Below are 22255 nucleotides of genomic sequence, written 5' to 3' on the forward strand. Positions count from 1 at the left end.
TTCGTGACAGAGTTAGCAGGGCTCAGCACTGCTTCACAAGCTGCTCTAGGCAAAAGTGGTCACGCGAAGAAATAAAGATACCGGCCCCGACGTGCCTGGAGGCGGGAGAAATATTAGCCAGAATGCTAGCCTAGCATGAGGCTGGGAAAGAAAATCAGCTCGCCTCTGAGAACAGAGGCTGAGGGCCTGGCCGTAAAGAAAATAAGATGAGAGAAAAAAAAATATTTCCAAAAATATTTAAGATTACAATATTTTAAATAAAACGTGCCTAAATCCCTAATACACGGCACAGTTGTCACGTTAAACTATCGTCCGTAAACCGACTTTACAGACAACCAATTTTTTGTTTATAACAGGCGTTTTCTACTAATAAGTCCTTATTTAATGTAATGGATTTTATAAACTTAAAGGAAAATTCGATGTCAGTCTTAGCATGAAATTGTGTGGTATACAGTTGTGGATAAACCGTTCGTATATAGACTTCTCCAAACACTTTATTTTTAGTGTATCATTCATATATGAATAAAAATTAGGTTTCTCCAAAACTCTGATTAACTAAATTTTCTATTGTTTTGGCAAAATCTAATCATGATTGATTTATGAATGACTAGCAATCCGCCCTGACTTCGTACAGGTGTGATCTACTAATCTGATATCATTTATATGTAATAGTTAAGTAAGTAAGTATGGTTTGAATTTCTTTCAGAAAATCTTAATTAATTTTACCTGGCATTTCAAAATTCTCAAATTTGTTACGATTTTGACAGCCAAGAAACATGAAATAAGTTTTTGTGACAGAAATGCAAACCATATCATGAAGTAGTCAGTGGCATTGCAGTAAACATAAAAAGTTTCAGTTCTGCAATAAATTAAATCCTCCTTGTGTGTACAACCAATAACATTAAAAATGTAACTTTGGCAGCTAATTATGCAAATTAATGCACTGTATAAATTTTTCATTTCGTAAAAGTTAAACAATTGAAAAAGTCTAAAAGTTGATCAGTGATTAATAGAAATACAAAATCATAACCTGAAATGGGAGGCACGCCCTTAAGGTTAATACGTACGGGTAATCTAAAACTGTACACCACATGATTCCATGCTTTCAATACATGCTAGACTGACATAAAAATTTGCCTTTAAGTTCATTAAAACCACTAAATAAGGACTTGTTTATTAGGGAAAATCTTTTATAAATAATAAAATGGGGTCATGTTATGAAATCAAGTGCAGAAACACAACTAATTCAGTGTGCAGTCTTGTGAGAGCAGGAGTACTGTGTGTGTTTGAGGTGATGCTGGTGGCAATGATCGACATGAACCTGGCCAAGCTGACGGCGGACGACGTGCCGTTGTTCAACGGCATCACCTCCGACCTGTTCCCGGGCGTGAAGGCTCCCGAGCAGGACTACAGTGCGCTCATCGAAGCCACCCACTGGGCGCTGAAGGAGGCTGGCTTGCAGGTGACCTGCTTTACCACGCTCGTAATCATGTAGCAAAGGCTGTCTCTTTCCAGCTGGTTGACACCACTTGATCGTTTGGACTTGAAAGTGGTAGAAAGGTAGCTAGCTCATTTTACTAGTTAGTTTGTGCAAGATACAGTACAGTTCTTTAGTAATGTCATTTTATTTGTGTAGTGTTTTTGTTGCAGCCTGCCACTCGGTTATATATTCCGCTGTAGTGTGGGTGCTGTGTGGCACGATAAAGAAGTGGTAGTATACCACAGTTTGTGTTGTGGTATTGGCAGTGGACTGAATTTTGATCCAGCAGTCAACCCACTTCAGCTTGTAAAACACAAGTACTGCAATAGCAATAATAATCAACAAAAACATCACACACTTGCCTATAGCTTTTGACGAAACCTTAAGAGTGAGACAGGGTTGCTTATTTACATTGAAAAAAATACTGATGTTTTTAAAATACATTTTTTATTTGGCTCCAGAATTATACATTTTACAACGCAAACAAATACTAAAGCTATCAGGGTAGCTTGCAAAACCTATGACTGACGAAACAGTAACAATGGTTAGTTGACAGCTAACAGTGTAAACAAGGTTCGCTCAGGCTGTAAGTAAAACACTATAGTTCAGTCCTTCAATAAAACAAGGATAGGTAGTCTGTGTCAGATGAATGCAAATTAAAAACTGGAAGTTAAGTCTGACACTCACAAAAACAGTATCATCACAAAACTATAGTCTTCACATTACAGTAATTTCTCAGGGTTATAGTTTTTGATATTATAAATTTTGCCGGCTAGCAGTAACCAAGTGGTAGGCACAAAATCTATTCAAAGGACCACCGGGCCAAACTAGACTGATATTCGCAGTGTTGCCGAACAATAGCTTGTTTAAAAAATGACAATTGGACACAGATTGTCGTTTGGGAAAATTATGTAAATGGTTGCATTTCTTTTGTTTATGACTTCCAATGGCGTAACTAGGAATTGTTACCTGCGGTGCGCCGTGGTGGAAACAGTTTCCAGCATAGGGAACACAACTAGGACTTACTTATGGCTATTGTTGCATCGCACTCACACACATGCACAGTCCTATAACTCAGCCCAGCCTATCCTGTATTAAATGTTTGGCTATAAGATACTGCACGTCCCTAAGCCTACAACCAAATTTCTAATCTCTTGAAGTCCAGACGGGCACCTCACTATACCGCTGAGTGTCGCAGGTTCAGTCCGTGGGGTCGCGACCAACTCCCTGAAGGAACGGGATCTGGCGTTTATATACCAGCGGCTGGGATTGGTTCAGATTTAGGACCTGAGCGCCTAACGTAACAATCGCAATCAACAATCCAAAATAAAAGTTACGTTGTGGTGCATACACCACAACACACGTATTAATTACTGACATATTATTAAAGTTTAGTAAAAATGCACTTAATAATTAATATGAAAATATTTCCCGCTGCTTCCTGATTACAGGTGTGTAACCCCACTTCTGGTTATTTGAAAATTGGTCCATGGAGTAGTGTGTCTGTAGGATTCTCTCAAAACGTAAGCAATGAAACAATGGATCATATTCATGGTAGACAAGCGTACAGGAGGCAACAGTTCATGATGTTTATGTTTTTAAAGTTTATATTCATTATATTTAACTTCATGTGGGCTGCATATCAGCAACATAATTGGATGATCTGTTTGAGTACTAACGTAGGGAGGGTGTGATGGTTTTGGGGCCTACCTACGCAAGAGGGGGATGAGGTAATGATCATGGTTTGTAAACATAGCAACAAGCGGTTGCTCCACAGGTTGTTGGTCCTGTGTCTTGGAGGTGCAACCGGTGGTGGTTGTTCCTTAAATACCACGTGGCGAGGAAGGTGTCTGCTGGGGGCAGCCGTCATGAAGCTAGGTAGCGCTGCTGTGGAGCACTGCTGTTATTTGTCAGAGTAAAAATCTAGCACGTAGGGTGCACCGCAAACGGGGGGTCGCGAATCGCCAGACCAGCAGGTCAGTTGGTCTATTAAGATATTAACAAGTTACAAGTTACAAGTGCCAAATTCAAATTTTAAAAAATGCCAATGAATTTATTGACTGCTAGTGATTTTAAATGCCAGCGGACGCCATTTTTTTTAGTGCTGGCGCAAGTTTAAATTCAGATGGGAGGTGCCAAGTTTAAACTCAGAGTCCGCCATCTTTTTTTTTTTAGTACTGGCTCCTGGTGCCAAATTAAAACACCAGAGAAGCACCAAATTTGAATTTCAAAAAACTAACGAGCACATCCTTTAAACTCAGAGACTGTACATTTTTTATAGTACTAGTTGCTGGTGCCAAATTCAAACACCAGATAAGCACTAACTTTGAATTTAAAAAAAAATACTGACAACTATGCCATCTGCTAGTAATTTTAAAACTAAAGGCCACCATCTTTTTCATAGTACTAGTTGGTGTTTGAATTCAGAGTGCGCCATCTTGGTTCATTATAGTGGTTGATACTCTTTAATGTTTAAAAATGCTGTGTTAAGCTACCACTATTATAACAGAGCTAACCTTATAGGCACATTTTTTTTATTTTAGTGATAGCTTTATAAGTATGTTTATAGGTATATTTGTGCCAGTTTAAAGGCATTATATTTTATTCAGTTAGTCATAGCTTTTTTCTTATTAAAGGTATGTGTTTATAGTAGTAAAATTTAAGTTAAGGCATAACTTTATTTCTGTTAGTGATAGTCTTTTCTTTAATAGTTAAAAAATATTTGTTTCTAGTTATTTTTTATATGGTTATGTTTTAGCTAAATAAAAATAATAATAATTTTGTGTTAAGTCTGTCAAATAATTAGTAATATATAGTGGTAAGTATTATTTATGTAGAGTTAACAATTTTTATTACCATTTCAGCTATAATAATAAAAAATTGGATGTTAAATAAATTTTTGTAAAATATTATTTACTATAAATATGTATGCATATAAAACCTCTACAAGTTTCTCTTCAGCTATTGTCATGATTAATTTTAGTTTTCTTGGTGTAAAGTTAACTGCATAATGTTCATAGTATTGTGAGAGGCTATAGAGTTAAAGTTTCTCCAACCCAACCTAAGCGCGTGCTGGCACGCGGCATCCCCTCGCAGGAGGTGAACTTAAAAATAACCCAGGCGCTGCGCGTAGCTCCCTCGGGTCTGCATCTGAGAGGGATCCACAGGGCTTTCAAAACAAATTGTTAAAGTTACCCTGTACCCGGCAAGTAATGTATGTAGCAGAATGAGATATTGGAATAATGTAGGTGACACAAGCGTATTATATTAAATAATACTACTACTACTGTTATTTTATTTAATTTTTTCCTTAATTTTTTTTAAACTTAATTTTTTTTTAATGTTGAGGGCCAATAGCGTAATCACGAGGGCGCTGGGCAGCCTGAGGATGTGTGGTGGGGTTGGCCCCGAAGACCCCACCGCCGGCGGCAGGGGGCACGTCCTCTGTGAAGAGGGATGCCGTCAGCGGGGGTGGAATCCCCTTCTGCACCTCATCCTTGTGGTTGAAGCATCCTCTACGCAACATTTATATTTTAATTCTACATTTGAACAAATTACGTTTCTTCCACTTAAGAAATTACAATACTGAATAAAAAAGTTCAGTTTATTTTAGTTTGAAAGTTGAAATTCTGAATAAAAAAGTTTGTTTCTTTCAATTGGAAAATTAAAATTTTAAGTTACAAAGCTTGCATTTAAATCAAAACAGCCTGTAAAAATATTTACCATATTTAAAACATGCTAGCATTTAAAACAATCTAATACTTAGTTTAATTTAAAACTTGTTACTACGTTAGCATTTGAAACAAGCTAGCCTGTATATTATTTAAATTTTGTTAGGTTATTATACTGTTGCAGTAGTGAATATCAGAAACATCCCTAAAATTGAACCCTACCGAGGTGTTATCTCCACGCGTGTAATGGAGAGGATCCAGTGGCGCAAGGCTGACTCGACCGAGGAGGGAGGATGATAGCACTGTTGTTTCCTACAACCACCCTCGGGAGTCAGCTGGGGAGGCAAAACAAGCGCTGTTTGGTACCTTCAATTCAATCATCCCTTCAGCAGGGGAGGATGGAGAGCGCTGTTGTGTTCCTACGACCACTGCTCGGAGGCAACGTCAGCAGTGCTTCTAATCTGCCTGCCGAACATATGCGGGAAAAACGGTAGATTAAAAAAGAATTTAATTTAGGGTAATTGAGGAGAAGTATGAGCTTGGGAAGGGTGCAGATCTCTATGTCCCCAAGGTAAGGTGCTTATACCATCTTCAGAAAGCCAATGCTCATCATCTTCTGAAGAAATTGCTACCTTGTTCACTTGCTCTGAAAACACGGTGTGGCTTCGCGAATGGAAATGGTACTGGGTGTCGAATACACAGGAAATTTGAAGCTAGAAATCTAGGTTCTGAGGAAACAGAAGTGATCGCAGTACATTGATCTTAATGCCCTTAGTTTTACGCGTAGAAGACCCATCCTCCATTTTAACTGCGTAAAGAAGGAGAAGGCCTACGTACTCCGTGATGATCTTGCCAGCGGCTTCATCTTTCATCACTCCTGTTGCACCCTTGTCGACTAAACATAAGTGTTGATCATTACCTGGCGCATAATTTGAAGTATTGAAACGTGAAGCTAAGTTAGGGTGAATTAATTCATAAATGTTGTCACACTCATGTGGTACATTAAAGTATCATTATCTGAGAACAGGAGATTCAGAGACTGTGGAGGGAATTTTCCTTGCATGTAATTTGAGTGAAAATCATATGAAACCAATTTTGAAAGTTCCAAAATGGCAGTGTCATGTACAAAGGTTTATCGAAAGTTATAGAACCTTTCAGCAACTCTATGAGGACCAAATTTTCATCTATGATTTGCCGAGCCTTGAACGTTGGACGACCAATCAGCTCTGCTGCCCCATAAATCGAATCATACCGTGAAACAACACGTACATCGTTTTGCTTCAGATGGCAGCCGTGAAGAGATAGAGGGAGACGAAGTAACAATTAGCATGGTAAATGCTCAAAATATAACATTACAAGAAAAAAAAATGAAAAATTCACATGGGTGCAACACGCAACAGCAAAATGCAAGTATAGTTTGCATACAAAACTAAATATACAAAAAACATTCGCCGAAATCAAATTTTAAAGTAGCAGCCAAACGAGAAACTAGAATAAACTTCATCAACAGAAGTTAACATTACCAGCATCACCACGAAATTCGAATTGCACAACGTAAACTTTATATACGTTGTGTCATGCCAGTGCTTGGATGCATGCCCTGTAGAATATGCCTAACAGTAGTCTAGGAAGACTACATCCGATAAGTGCTAGTGACGGACGTTACAGTCAGAGGAAGAAGACCCTAACCAAGGTAACTGAAGCATATGTGTCTTGCACAGGTGCATGGCACGAGAGGAGAAGTTAAGCAAGAAAAAACCCTGAAGGAGGGGGTACACTGCCGACAAAACAGAGGGAGGTCTGTGTGTACGAGGTCTTCATTTCGGCAGTGAACACGTTAAGAGCACTCTGAAACAAGGAAAAGTGCTAGTAGCATATACAGTAGAACCCCGATTATCCGCGACTCGATCATCCGATTCGCGGATTAACCGCGATTTATGTCCATCAAGTCCAATTTTTTAGTTACATATAACCAATGATTCAAAATGTATGTAAATGTTAAAATACTTTGCAAAATGTATGTTGGTCAAAGTACTTTCACTCAGTTATGTTTATATACACAGAAAGTTTTAAAAAAAATACTAGTATATACATACGTATGTACATAATATTTTTGTGTTCCATGTTACGTGAATAGATTATACACTGGTGCGCGATTCCACGTCCGCATGACCGGACTGTACACTCCCGCGCGCAGCACGGCGCCGTGCCACAGAGATTACCCGGCGCATGGAGACAGTCCATTCCATTAGTGTACGTTGTTGAAGCGTCAAGGTGGTGATAATTTTATGTATTGTAACAGTGATCTGCATTCCGACGGATTATACCGTTGTGTTGTGAGGAAGTGTTGAGCGCAACATTTCATCATGTCATCAAATGAACAGAAAAGAAAGCGAGTGGTACTGTCCATCGACAGCAAAACAAAAATTATAGTAAGATTTCAGAGTGGAGAAACGATTGCAAACTTGCGACTGAGTTTAATGTCGGTAACACAATAGTGCACGACATCATAAAAAATCGCGAAAAAATCCTTCAGTTTGCTTCACAGGCTGACACTTCAAGTGGATTAAATAAACGCAAGATGATGAAAGAATCCACATTTAGCAGCTTGGACACTTGTTTGTTTGGATGGTTTCAACAGAAAAGGTCGGAGGGTGTACCATTAAGTGACGTAATTTTATCACAGCAGACGTAAATTTTTAAAAAAAAACTAGGCTTGACAGAAGAACCATTTTCCTCTTATATTACTTCACCGTTATTTTATGAGCACCGACTCTACGGAAGTGTGTGTGTTGCAACTAGTGCTTGGCACGCAAGATAAATTCAGCCTATCACTTGCTGACGCGGCGCAGTGATACGACGGTGTTTGTTTATTTCAAAACTCAGCTAAGAGTGAACAGAGAATAGATATAACAACCCCTCATGGTTCCCGAGATTAGGGTCGTTATAGAGAGGTGGTCGTTATAAGATTTCCGACCCATCTGCAACACTAAGTCATAATAGGCCGTTTTTGCACTAATTCCACGTTCAGCAAGCTAAAAATAAAAAATCTAACATTTAAAATTCATATAAATAAAGGGGGATAAAAACACCGTGAATTATACGAGACAGAGACACAGTTTCAAAACCATTAAATCAAATCTCAATTCACTGGTATGAAAAATCTTATCTGGAAAAGAATTTTGAAGGCAGTCGTTCTGTAAAACAATAACCAGCCCGATGGTGTTACTGACAACAGAGCAATGAACTAAGTGTGGCAGCGTCGCTTACGGGCGATGAAAAGAATGCGTGACCTTGGCAGCTATCAGCCGTCTTGGGCCCTCGGACTAGCGGGCGGCTAGCCACACACCTCGGTGCAACAACGACTCGCGTGCCCACGTCTCCGCACACGAAAGACTTAAAAACCACTGCTGCCCAGCACTAAGCAGTCCGCTTCTATGTCAACAATGCACACGCACACAAAGCATGTGTATATATGTAATCTCCGAATGTCCACAGATGGCTGTCTGTGGGCTAATGACCTTTGAGGCAAGCATGACTCGGCTAACCGCGATTTTCGATTATCCGACTCACTCGTCCCCTTCATTAACACGGATAATCGGGGTTCTACTGTATTGTGCATTAAAAAGAGAGAGAAAATGCTCATTGAATTGTACCATGCAATCTAATGATGAGACATGCTATAGGTGCTGTGCTCTGTCAAATCATGAAATTTAATACAGATACTGTATTGTAAGATTTGGCTAAATACATTAGAATCTCACTACTACAATAACTGTCAATGGCAGATGATATTCTCGTAATAATGTGTATTTATTATAGTGGAATAATAATGAAATACTTAAGTTCAAAGGTAAATCTCATTTCTTGCAGGAATATCATAATTTCACATTAGTATTTCTTGAAATCTGTTCATCATATAGCAAATAACGCTTAAGATGAAACATTTTTGCAAATATAATTGTAAGTCTAAGAGATCTGTAGTAAATTTTTCTTAATTCTATCAAACTTAATTTTATTGGAAAACTCTACTCGATGACCCATTGTGCCACTGTGCTGTACTCTTCTGCCTTACACCTGCAGGTAATGCATGTTCAACGGTTGGAACAGTTTAGGAGAAAACCTACATGCTCTGGGTCTAAACTGCATAACATAAGACTGTTTTTGACCTTATGTTGTTTAACCGTCTTAACCTCAGCTGGATGTGACACACGGGACTGCTGATAACTCCCTGCAGTGTGGACACAGGAGGCTTCACGTGTTTCCCCTCGTCACACTGTCAACTCTTCACTCCGCCCTCTGTTTTTCCAGTGCAACCGAGAGTGCATGGAGTGGGTCACTCATTCTCCTTTTATCTTTAGCTACTTGTGAAGTAGCCCCATCTCTCCTACTTTGCTTTACCTCCCTCTCTGGTTTCCTCACACACACTGTATTATTTACTGATTTATGTTTGTTCTGTGTATGATCACTTTGGTGCTGTTCTTTCAATTAATGCTGGCAGTTTAAATCACTTGTTCTTTGGTAATGGCACCAGGAAACCTCTCCTAAATATTTCATTATTCACTATTATTTGTATAGTAAAACTAACAATTTGTTACAAAAACCTTGTACCTTTCAATGTCTCTTAGTATCTTGTGCTCGCAATAGTGATTTTCCAAATGATTTAAAAAATGTTATGTGGTTGGGTCTAATTTTCCTTAAGTATTTAAGGTGGATTATTATTGTATTGTAAACTTTGGGATTGCCAATATAATGTTTGTGTACAAGATTTGAGCTGTGTGTATATTTTGTGTTCCAGATTGTTTCACAAGTGGAGACCAAAGTAATTCAGTTGTATGAGACTAAGAACTCCCGCCACTCTGTGATGTTGATCGGCCAGACGGGTTCCGGAAAGACAGTCACATGGAAAACGCTTCAGAGCGCTCTCACTAAAATGAGTAAGACTCCAAACTCAACCGAAACTGCAGTAAAAGTGAGAGGGCAATTCATATATACATATTTTTAGCTTGCCATAATGATTTGATAATTTTGAAGCTTCTTTGTATGTCTATATATAGATGTAGTTTTGAGTTGCATGCTTCCTGATGCTTCTTATTTTTTTAAGTGATTTTTGTATGCTTTTGGATTATTGCTGGTTATATTATGTGATAATGTGAAGTTATTTTCAGCCTTCACTAAGCATTTGTACATATACCAATGACCCTTTTATGATTTTACTGATAATATTATGTCAGTGGCCTGTGGGTTTTCTAGGTGTAACCCCTAAGCTTGCTCCATAGTTCAAAAATTAATTGCTTATACTTACTTGATAACTCTGGTATTCGAGTCCCGCAGTTCAAAAGCCGCCTTCGATCCCTATTATGTTCCTTACACAATAATAATGTTTTAATTTACTGACTTATCTCAAATTTCAATAAATATGAAAATTTTATTAAAAACTCTAAATTTTAATTTTTTATGATTACCCTAATATCTTGAGTAATTTTAAAATCCTGTTTATTCTTCCCTTTCTAGATCATTTAGTTAAGATTATCTCAGTTGCCTTTTTTTTTTTATTGTGTCATCTTTTATTATCCTGTGTATGTTGTATTTATTCACTTGTATGTGTCGTCTTTTATTATCCTGTTTATGTTGTATTTATTCGCTTGTATGTGTCATGTTTTTATTACTTGTTTTGTGCACACCTCCAAAGCTTCGGCTGTTGGTGTGCATGTCACAAATCTAATAAATAAATAAATAATAAATAAATAAAATTATTTGATATTATACACGTAGCCTTTAAAGAGGGCATGGTAGCCATAGGCCCTCCAGGACTGAAGGCTGTTGCACTTGGTTAATGCCATGCCTGTGGGCTTACTCCCCACACATGTCTGTGAATGTCAGCCACTGGACTGATGATGCTATCATCAGGGTTAAAGCAATAGTAATTATTTAGATAGGAAGTAGAAACATTGTGACTGGGTAGGCCTTTAAAGGTACTCTACCAGGTTCCTAAGTGTTCTTTAGGAAGTGTTTATTCTATGCCACCAGTCGAGTTTGTGCAATAACTTATTAGATGGAAGTTCAGGCAGATAATGATTTTGCCTGATGATCTTGCAAGGCCTTCTCTTTGGAATGTCTTGAGACTGTGAGGCTTACTGTTCTGAGTACTGATGTAAAAATTAACTTCATTTGATTTGTAATAGTTTTGCCAGTGACTGTTGGGCTATAAGGTAAGATCTCTATAACTTCACAGCAGTATTTATCTTCATTCACTTGAAATAATTAAGAGATATCTTGAGTCTAATAAGTCGATAACCATTATTTGTTATTAGGATTATCGGTACTTTTTCCAATTTAAGCTATCAATAAAAAAACAATATTATCGGCAACACAGTATATGCACATGTCTTCAGCAAAATTCTATAAAGACAAGTGAAATATTTGGGTAGTGTGTCTCAGCTTAATGGCCCGGAAACAATACACCACTGGTGCTGCTGGGTCCTTCTCTCTCTCTCTCTCTGCTTCCCGTTCTTCTTTATTACTACAACAGGGAGCGGGTGGGGAGGGTGAGGGAGGTGAGCTCACATTTCACAGCACACTGGCTATGATTTACAAAGACTTTCCCCTGGCGTATTTTCACAAGATCTTAGTGTGACAGCCTGTAATGAGTGTACTAAACATAACACAGCAACAGAGTTTATTGATGTTATTACAAACCTCTTTCATTAACATGCATCACTGCAACAGATAAGAGTAAACAGGAAAAAAGGAATGCACCATAGATAACACCAGGTGTTTGTTCACAAATTGGAGAATAGAGATGCTGCGAAAAATAATTTTTTTGAACCCCCTTTCAAAATTGGACTTATTTTGTTTTAAATTATGATATAAGTTTAATATGTATGCCATACACCACAACGAACTTAACTTTTTCCATGAAAATAGTAACAAGAATCAAATACCAAAGCAATTATGAAAAGAGTAAAATGTTTCCATGCTATTACATCTGGTACTTCAGAAATCCAACATGAATGTTTACTTCATGAAGAAAATTAATGATTTCTTTATTTTATCTGCTCGTATCTGTCCACCACTAATAAAATAAGTGTATGTAGAACTTACAACTGAAGTGGGATCTTCTCATTTGAGGTAGTTATACAAAATGGCCATTTTGAAAACTATGAATTTTATTAAAACCATGTTGAAGGTTTGGACAGGCTAAGTATTCAAATGATAAAGCTGAATACACTGTTCTATGTTCCAGTTTTATCTCACAAAATAAATTTTTTTTAGAAATTTTTGACTTTCAGTGAAAATATTCAACCTATTTCCTGTAGCTAAAATTGTACACCCACGAGAGCTAAAAGACTAACGTCCAATAAGTATTTTATCTGTAACATCCAGAATAATTATTGAATGAAAAACTTCACCACTAACTAAACAATTATATTGAAAAAGGTAATATTGCATACGAAAGACAATCAGGGTTTTGTTCTGGCTACTGGCCACTGGACAACTAAAGAATAGCCATTTAATTTTTCCTAGCCTTTACAAAAGTATTTGACACTCTAAATCATGAATTACTCCTATCAAAACTAGCTGAAATCAGCTTGTTTAGGGTCAGCTGGCAGTGGTTCAGAAACTGTTTGTCAACCGGGTGACAGCAAGTCCATGTATGCATCAACGTAGGAGAAATAGCATTAAGTAATAAACATGCAAAGTTAGGAGTGATACAAGTCTGTATTAGGACCTCTTCTGTTTTATATTTTATATTTTTATATTAGGAACTGGCGACCAACTCCGGCTTCGCACGGGTGCAATGCTGATACTAAATATACTACAGAATGTCTTTATATACAACGTTCACAGCTTTTTTGTCATTAGACAATACAAACATGTTTCTTTAGAGGTTACTCTTGAAAGAGCGACATATAATTGGTCATGTGAAAAACACTCAACGCTCAAATCTAAGCCTGCAACATTGAAAGTTTGACCCTGCGATTTATTAATGGTCATTGCAATAGATATCTTTACCGGAAATTGTAGGCGTTTAAATTGGAACAGTAAATCTGATGGTATCAGAGGAATTCGGGGAATCAATACATCTTCTCCGGTACCACATTATTTCTCGTAAAAATTAAAGGATAAAAAATGGTTATTGTGGGTTATCCCTAAGAGATAGACTTATACCATCGCTGACTTTTTTGTAGACCTTTTTAAGGTGTACAATACTGTAGTACATTATTTTGATCTATCTCGTAGGGTTCAGCCAGCGTTTCCAATGTAAGCGCAAAAAAATGTGTTTATTTACGACATCACATTAGAAACCTCTAAAATTATCTGTGTTTCTCCACTATATTATGCATGTATTATACATATAAACCTTCCTCTTGAATCACTCTATCTATTAAAAAAAAACCGCATCAAAATCCATTGCGTAGTTTTAAAGATCTAAGCATACATAGGGACAGACAGACAGCGGGAAGCGACTTTGTTTTATATTATGTAGTGATGTCAGAATGCTATAAGCACATGAAGTGTGATCAGTGTGCTGATAATATTCCTGTGAAATCTGACAATAATTAGTCAAAATAAACAAATCTATTACATGATTGGTGTATTTAGAATGGGTTAAAAGCAAATGCTTCGAAATGTGTATATATGATAGTAGCTACACAGAAAAATATAATATAAAAGTAACAATCCTATGGTTATTAAAATAAATATTATGGCCCGTGTTTGTTTTTACCTGGCTAGCCGCTAACAAAGAATCAATTACCTTTTTACGCACAACTGTAACCTCCTCCCTGGAAGGTTCAAGAATATCTTTACAATTTAAACATTTTCAGTCATTGTCCAGAAAGAAAAAAAGAAACTAATATAACTAAAGAAACTAAAGAAAATTGAGTAATATTAATAAATAGTACATAAAATTAAATAATAATCTTAAGCAGGTATATCTCTGATTAAATTTGTATAATAAACACTGCTGAATTAAATGAATACAACACATCTGAGGTATGCTACGACTGAAACTTGAATGAAAGGAAATGTGAAATGAAGGAAGGGCCTGACAAAGGAAGGGACGATTGGTCAGTCTATTTTGATTGTAAAGGTTGACAAGGGTTTCCATGGTCTTGCCTTCTCCCTTCAATCGCAACATTCACACTACACATTCAAGTCTCAATTTGATAAACATAACAAATGATTCTATAACTACTTTAAGATATGAAAAAACTTTGTACAATTAGGTTCGTAAAAAATGGTGTAAACTTTATAGATGTACTTGACTATATTTTGGCTAGGACCAACAGTTTCTGATATAAAAACGAAAATCCCAAAAAAAAAAAATTATATGTTTAACGTCACGGTCACTATAGCTCACCTCTGATTCTTCATATTTTTGTATAATTCATCACTAGTCACCTCTAAGTGGGTGTGTGAAGTTTCAATGTTGTTGGAATAATGTTTAAGTGAGGGCTTATTTTCATTTATTTGACTGGACCTACCAGTCAAGCTGCTTACATCCATATTTTATCCATGTGTGTTCCGGTGTTGACCTTGGCCACCAGGTGGCATTGCTGCACAGCAGAGTGTTTCCTAGTGGGTTACACTGCACATTTCATGGGTACGTTGTCGTAATGAACTAATCTGTAGTTTTTCTTTCTTTAGATTACCCTATTGAAATTGGTTTTAAATACCATTGTACTATATATTAATGGTTCTTTGGTATTATTGTTAAAACTATATTTGATAATCTGGCATGCCTGAGTCTGCAACATGCCGGATAAAAAAACTTTTTAATTTAATAACATTAAATGACAATCATTGGCATGCATTAATCTATATCTTTATGCCATATTTTGAATGACATTATTTTGAGTGACATTTCTAAACACAATTAACAACTGATGTTAAGCAAGTTTTACTAACCTCTTGCTGAAAGATTATTGAAATTTAATATTTTTCAAGTTTGGATCTTCCAGCATAAAATTATGTAACTGTAAAAGCTAGTTAGTGCTAAAGAAACCTTATACTTCATTTTAAAATAGTGTAAGGTTTAAAGTAAAATCAGTAAACAATATCAATCACAGCATCTTTTCAATCAGAGTGGTCCAATTAGAACTAATAGACTAAATACATTTTATGTTAGAGGCTATAGGCACTGGTGGCGAATGTGGTAACTACCTGCAGGACGGCAGGAGTGAGACACCGCATGTCACCAGCCTTCAGGGGAAATTGTCAAAACGGTTAGCAATATGGATGGTTATAAAAAACGAAAAGGTAATGCAAATTGTTTTGTGGTTAGGTACAGTTATTCTTAAGGAAATACATAATCATTCATTGTGTTTTATTCTTTACAAAGTGGAAAACTGAAGAGGGACGAAAATAAATTTGTGGAGTAAATCTGTATGCCTACACTGCTTATAAAGTATGATAAAGTAAAAAATTTATGTAAACACTATTAGGAAGTCTGTTAATTTATGCACAAACTATGTGGAGATTATGTTACTGGCATGAAATTAACATATTTTACTTAAATTTGTGCATAGTTTCTTTAGCTGAGATAGTAAAGGGTAGACATGTGAAAACCAACTGTAAATTAGTAAGTGAATGTATACATTTAAGTCTATAACAAACATATCTGTTTTAAAAATCAATCAAATAATATACAAAACACTGCAACAACTATTTACCATTACGGATGTCACATCCCGTTATACATTTTTTAGATATGGTCAGTGAACATACAGATAAAGTCGTGCCATCACAATTAATTCATTTAACAGCGCGGGGTTCGCTGGACTGTTGGAGAATTCCGCATGTCTGCACTAGTGGTACTGTTCAGGTAACAAGGAGCGCTCGTATCTCCGTCTCTCTCGCGCGTGGGACCTCTCTTTATGTTAGGTTTGGACATTCCCGGGTAAGATAATCTCCCATTTCCCGTGACAGAAAGGGGGTGGGATGCCATGTTGCCAAACTAAAATGCTAGCAGATAGAGACATTCTTTGAAGTGAGGTCATTCATTCCTGCATTTCTGTTGTTGGAAGACATCAGCTACCTAACTTACTCTTTGCTGCTAGACCTGCCAGACTCTGGCTTTCAATGTGAACCACAACACTTGTGGAAGAGTGTTAAAACGTAAATAAGAAAATGGTGTTACTCTCTAAAATAATTTTTTTTCTGATAGGCACATTTCAAAGAATGCAAATTAGGGACAAATTGCCCAGAAATGAAATACAGTATCAAAGACGCATTAATTTACAAAAAATTTTCGTGAGATATTTAAAGACAATGATTTGATTTTACCTAACAGAATACTCTATTCAAAATATTAGTTTGTATTTCGATCAAGCGAAATATTAAAATGTTTTATTAAGATACCATAGTTCTTGGAAAGGACTATAGTAGGAATACAGACGCACAGCAGGAATTTTCTAATAATGTTTATTTCAGAAATAATTTTTCTGTACGTAATTGAACATCTGAAAGTTGTTACATGTTTTGATTAATATATATCAAATCATATGCATATACTAAAAATATTAGTTTAAAATAAATTTTAAGAAAAATAGTCACAGGGAAGTAATTTTTTTTTTGTGATGGCATACCGTCTATTTACGCTTAACTGAACACTTTATAAAATTAACCCTTGAAAACATCTCTGCTCTGCGCCGCGTCTAGGTTGCCACGGTAACCAGGCAAGTGCGTGCGCACACTCCTACCGGCCGCCACCCCTCGCCTACCCCTCTCTCGCCAGGCCAGCCGAGTGCGCGCGCAGCTTCCCCCTCCTCACCCACCACCGCTACTGGCCGCCACCCCTCGCCGATTTGGTCTCTCACCCCCAACTCGCGAGGAGAGCCTTACCTGTGCGAAGCTGCCGTGAAGAGAGGGAAGAGGACGCCAAGCCTGTGCTAGCACTTCTGTGCTACACAGCCCGATGACACGACTGCGGTGGGAGAAGCTGGAGTGACATACGGACAAAGACTACAGCACCCAACAAGCACTGTCGACACCCAGGGTGCAGCACCCTTTGGCCTAGCCGCGACCCTGGCTAACTAGCCCCAGGGAAGCGGTCAGTGGGTGCTTCAGTGCATATAGGCTGTGACGCGACACACAAACGACTAGCGATGGACAGTGAGGCTGCGATGAGCGCGCCCCTTCCGGGCTTCGAGAACGACGCAAATTTTGAGGCTCTGTCAGAGCCAACCACGTCAAGCGCCCCGTTTGAGCTCGTCACAAATAGGCGAGCAAAACGCCTGCATCGGGATGCAGACAGCGACAGCGACCGCGAGGAATGCGCTGCCCCCCCTCCCGCCCAGACACCGGCCCAGGCGACCGCGCCAGGTACAGGAGCGCCCACAACACGCGCCCCACGCATTAAGCCTTTGTTCGTCTTCCTGGACAAGGGCCATCAATACCCACAGGTATACAGCGTCCTAAAGGCAGCTCTGGCAGAGAAGTTTACCTGCCAGAACCGCGGTCGCGACCAAATCCAGGTCAACCCGGCATCGATAACGGACTACGTCCGCGCGACCAAGGCCCTTCAGGCAATAGGGGCCCAACACTCCGTCCTCCTTCAGAAGGACGAAGTGCCGAATAAATTTGTACTCTGGGGAGTTCATCACGATATTCCCAACGACTTCATCGTTGCGGAATTCGCCGCGCAAAACCTGCCAGTGCAGAACCACTGGTTTCTCACCAGCCGACAGCGCAACTCAAAGTGCGACGCTCTCGTCATCGAGGTGCCACAGGCCTTCGACAAGGCACGCATATACGGACTGACGGAGTTCGCCGGCCTACATATCAGGGTAGACGACTTCAAGCGTCCTTCAGGCCCGAGCCAGTGCAGCAAATGCCAGTGCTTCGGGCATTCTGGCAGAGGCTGCCACGCCAACGTAGTGTGCAGGTGGTGCAGCGGCGACCACAGCGCAATTAACTGCCCCCACGCCGGTAAAGACACCGGCGAGAAGAAGTGCGCACACTGTGGCGAGCCCCACTGCGCGAATTACCGCGGCTGCCGCGAATACAAGCGCGAGACCCGCCGTCACCTACCGCCCCAGGCTCGCAAGGAACGCGAGCAACAATCTCGCCGCGACATGCGCGCCAATCAGCGCGCAGCTGAGCAGCCCGCGCCCCAGCAGGCCGGCCCTTCAGGCCACCAGGGCCCGCCTAGGCCCAACCACTGGGACCAGCGGACACACCAGAACAACCTGGGCCAGTACATGCCTCAGGCGTTCCAAAACCGCTACGCGCCCCTCCAACAACACTGCGAACCCAGCTACCGGGATGATTTGAATTTCCCGGTGCTGGCTAACAACCCGCGCCCCCGCAACCAGAGGCAGCCGAAAAAGAATTGGACTGGCCACAAAAATGGCCAGGGCAAACCCCAGCAGCCAGCCCAGGACAAGCTGCTGGCAAGCAAGGCTGCCACAACACCAGCTGCCCGCATGCCAGCGCCTATTGTAGCGCCGCGCCAGGAAACTGCGGCTCCAGTCGTGGAGACGATGGTAGTTGATGCGACGCCGATGCCGCCAACTGCCCCGCCCGCACCCACAGCACAAAGCCCCGCAGAGCCGGCTGTTTTCCAGAAAATCCTGGAAAGCAACCACACACTCATGACCGACCCGAAATTGGCAGCATCCATCGGCCCTCTATGCGAACTCCTCGCGATATGGTGCGACCCTAGCTTTGACCTACCCAAAAAAGTCCAAGCTACGCTGGGCTTTGTTCAGGGATTGAATACCATACTCAATGGTAGCAAATAATCCGGTCCCGAGTTGCTTAACAACCTCGACCAATAGTATTAAGGTCTGCTCCCTTCTTTTCTGGAATGCACGCGGAATTAAAAATAAATTACCGGAGTTTATAAACCACCTGGAAAAATACAAAATTAAAATCGCGGCTATAAACGAGACACACTTACAACCGATAGATCGCCTAACGATACTAAATTACGTAATATATAGGCGCGATAGAAACAACATAGGCGGCGGGGTAGCCCTAGCAGTTCATAACAGTATTAAGCACTCAGTATGCCAACTCCCCGACTTTCATAACCTTGAAGCTGTTGGAATTAATATCTCAATAAACCAACAACAACTTAAAATCATTTCAATGTACGCCCCACCCGGTAGGTCCCTCTGCCAGGACGATCTCAACGCCCTGTACGGAGCAGCCCCGAGCTTCTTGGCAGTAGGCGATATAAATGCCAAACATACACAGTGGAACTGCAGACGCACCACAGCAAATGGTAGGCTACTGTTTGCCGACCAACAGAACAAAAACTACCACGTGCATGCTCCCTCAGAGCCCACTCACGACCCAAATAGCCTTAATTGCCTGCCAGATATTCTAGATATCGCCATAAACAAGCGTGTCAACACGGGATTCGAACTCGAGGTTGTCCGCGCCCTTTCCTCAGATCATTTCCCTGTTCACCTAATTTTCGATGACGCGAACACAGACTCAAACCCGCCACGGAAGTATAGAGATTATAAAAACGCGGATTGGCGCGGGTTTAAAAATTACTTGACCACAAACCTTCAGGATGTGGCCGAACTCACTATAGAAAATAGCATTAATCTTGAAACTGCGATAACTGAGTTCACAGTGAAAATCCAGGCCAGTATAGACGCGTGCATCCCAGAAAAGGAAGTTAAGTTAGCACATGACGAGCTGCCAGCTTACATCAGTGATCTTATATCGCAAAAAAAAAAAGATTACGCCGTGAATACACTCGGCGGCGCATACAAGCCACAAAACGCCGGATAAATGAAATCCAAACAGTCATTTCCGACGAAATTTCCCTCTGGCGCAGCAGCCAATGGGAAACAAAGATCTCGCAACTCAAGATCCAGGACGGGAGTGCCTGGGCCATGATGAAGCGACTCTTAAATAAAACGGATAAAATCCCTCCCCTTCAAACAAACAACGGCATAGTTTTACAGCCCCAAGACAAGGCACAAGCTTTCGCTAATGTCTTAGAAAACGCCTTCCAGCCCAACATGGAGCCCTGCGATAGGCCATTCACAGCGCAGATTTACCGCGAACTACGCGCTAAACTGCACCAGCCCACAGTCTCCGAGCCCCTATTAACACAGGCCCAGGAAATTAGGCGAGCTATCAAGCAAATGAAGCCGCGTAAAGCACCAGGCAACGACCGCATCCAGGCAGTTGTCCTAAAACAGCTCCCCGACGAAGCACTTGAATATTTAGCTGAATGCATAAACGCAATGCTGAGACTACATATTTTCCCTACCCAGTGGAAACAAGCACAAGTAATTGTTTTCCACAAGCCAGGGAAAGACAAATTCCTGCCTCAGAATTACAGGCCAATAAGCCTACAAAGCACTGTGTCGAAAGTCGTGGAAAAAATCCTACTATCCAGGCTTAAGAAACACATACACGATCACAACTTACTGCCGGACGAGCAATTCGGTTTCCGAAGTACCCACTCGACAGTACATCAATTAGTTCGTCTCACAGAAGAGATCACTAGCGCATTTAACGCTCAAAACTATGTAGTTGCGACGTTTTTAGACGTAGAAAAAGCCTTCGACAGGGTATTTCATGCGGGGCTGATCTACAAATTATTTCAAACTAATTTACCCGACTGCTATATTAAGCTAGTCGCGTCCTACCTCGCAGACAGAACCTTCAGAGTGTCAATTGAAGGAGCTCTGTCCGATATTAAACAAATAAGAGCTGGCGTACCACAAGGCAGCATTCTTGGCCCTGTCCTATTCAACATATATACATACGACTTACCACGCCCTGAACACCGCCTAGTAAAGATAGGTTGCTATGCAGATGATACTATACTTTACAGTAGATCACATAACCTCCAGCTGGCCACGGCCAGACTCCAGGATGCATTAGCTGTGTACCAGCAATGGTGCACATCCTGGCGAATAAAAGTAAACACAGCTAAGTCAGAGGCTATTATGTTTACCCGCAAAAACCTTCCGCCTGTAGAACGCAGGCCACCAATACATTTGTTCAACGAACAAATCCCTCACAAGGACGTAGTAAAATACCTAGGCGTACACATGGACAGGAAACTGCTCTGGCGCCATCATATTGACGCCAAGCGGGCTCAAGCCCATGCTAGAATGAGCTCACTATATCCAGTCATGAGTAGGCGATGTGGAGGCACAGTAAAAAATGGTCTGCTGCTCTACAAAGCACTCATTCGCCCCATTATTACGTATGCAGCCCCAGTATGGGCAACTTTTGCGAAATCGCACTTAATAAAGCTACAACGAGTACAAAACAAATGTATTCAGGCAGTTACAGACGCCCCAGTGTATTGTGCTGTAGCAGCCTTGCATCGTGAAACGAAGTCGGAAACCTTACAAGACTTCTACATCAGAACTACACAAAATTTTTACGATAAATGCGCAAATAGTTTAAATCCACATATTTCTACATTAGGAAATTATGATCCAGACATTAATGAGAAATATAAACGCCCAAAATCTATCCTGTCACACCGCCCTCCGTAGACGCGGACGTGGCGGGACTGCTCTCTAATTGGCCGGCAGCCCGCGGACCAATCAGCGCGCCCCCTCCCCCTGCTCCGAGCGCGAGAACACGCGCGCGGAGCACACGCACACAAGCTGGCAGCTTGAAGCTAGGTGGAAGTGGGATCGAAGTAACTTCAACTAGTTAAATGGGAACCAATGGTGTACCATTCCAGTATGATACAACAGCAGTTGTGAAAATGTTGTTATATTAGAAAATAAATGAAAGTAGGAAAAAATATATTTTATTCATTAAACAAAAATGATAATATATTAAGGTACAAATAGATATAACAAATGTGCAGGCCACACCCATTAATCGTTATGGTTTTTACAAACATGAGTACAGTAAACTCTCGCCAGTCCGTGGCCCGAGAATCCGAAGTTCTCAGAAATCCGGGGTATTTCCGAAGTGACATAATCGTTACTGTTTAGATGTATGTATCACTATTCTCAGTGGATGATAAGAGCGACGCTCACTGATATTTATAGCGCGGTAAAAGGCTCTGAACTGGCGCGCAGTCATCTCGTTCCCGTCAGATAACTGTGAAATTTGAGCGGTGACCGTAACATTATATGGCGGGAAAATAAAGATA

The 22255-nt window shown here is 40.2% G+C and overlaps 1 protein-coding gene across 2 annotated transcripts in view; it reads left to right on the plus strand.

Annotated features, from left to right (window-relative positions):
* The window catches only part of LOC134531211 (dynein axonemal heavy chain 2), an 864487-nt gene that overhangs the window by 435679 nt on the left and 406553 nt on the right, over nt 1-22255 (plus strand). For both annotated transcript variants that reach the window (XM_063366870.1, XM_063366871.1), the window contains 2 exons: nt 1292-1462; nt 9950-10123. In XM_063366870.1, the coding sequence (XP_063222940.1) occupies nt 1292-1462; nt 9950-10123 (345 nt within the window). The remainder of the gene's footprint in view (nt 1-1291; nt 1463-9949; nt 10124-22255) is intronic.

Source organism: Bacillus rossius, chromosome 3 (assembly GCF_032445375.1).
Source record: "Bacillus rossius redtenbacheri isolate Brsri chromosome 3, Brsri_v3, whole genome shotgun sequence".
In the NCBI taxonomy this organism is placed as follows: Eukaryota; Metazoa; Arthropoda; class Insecta; order Phasmatodea; family Bacillidae; genus Bacillus; species Bacillus rossius.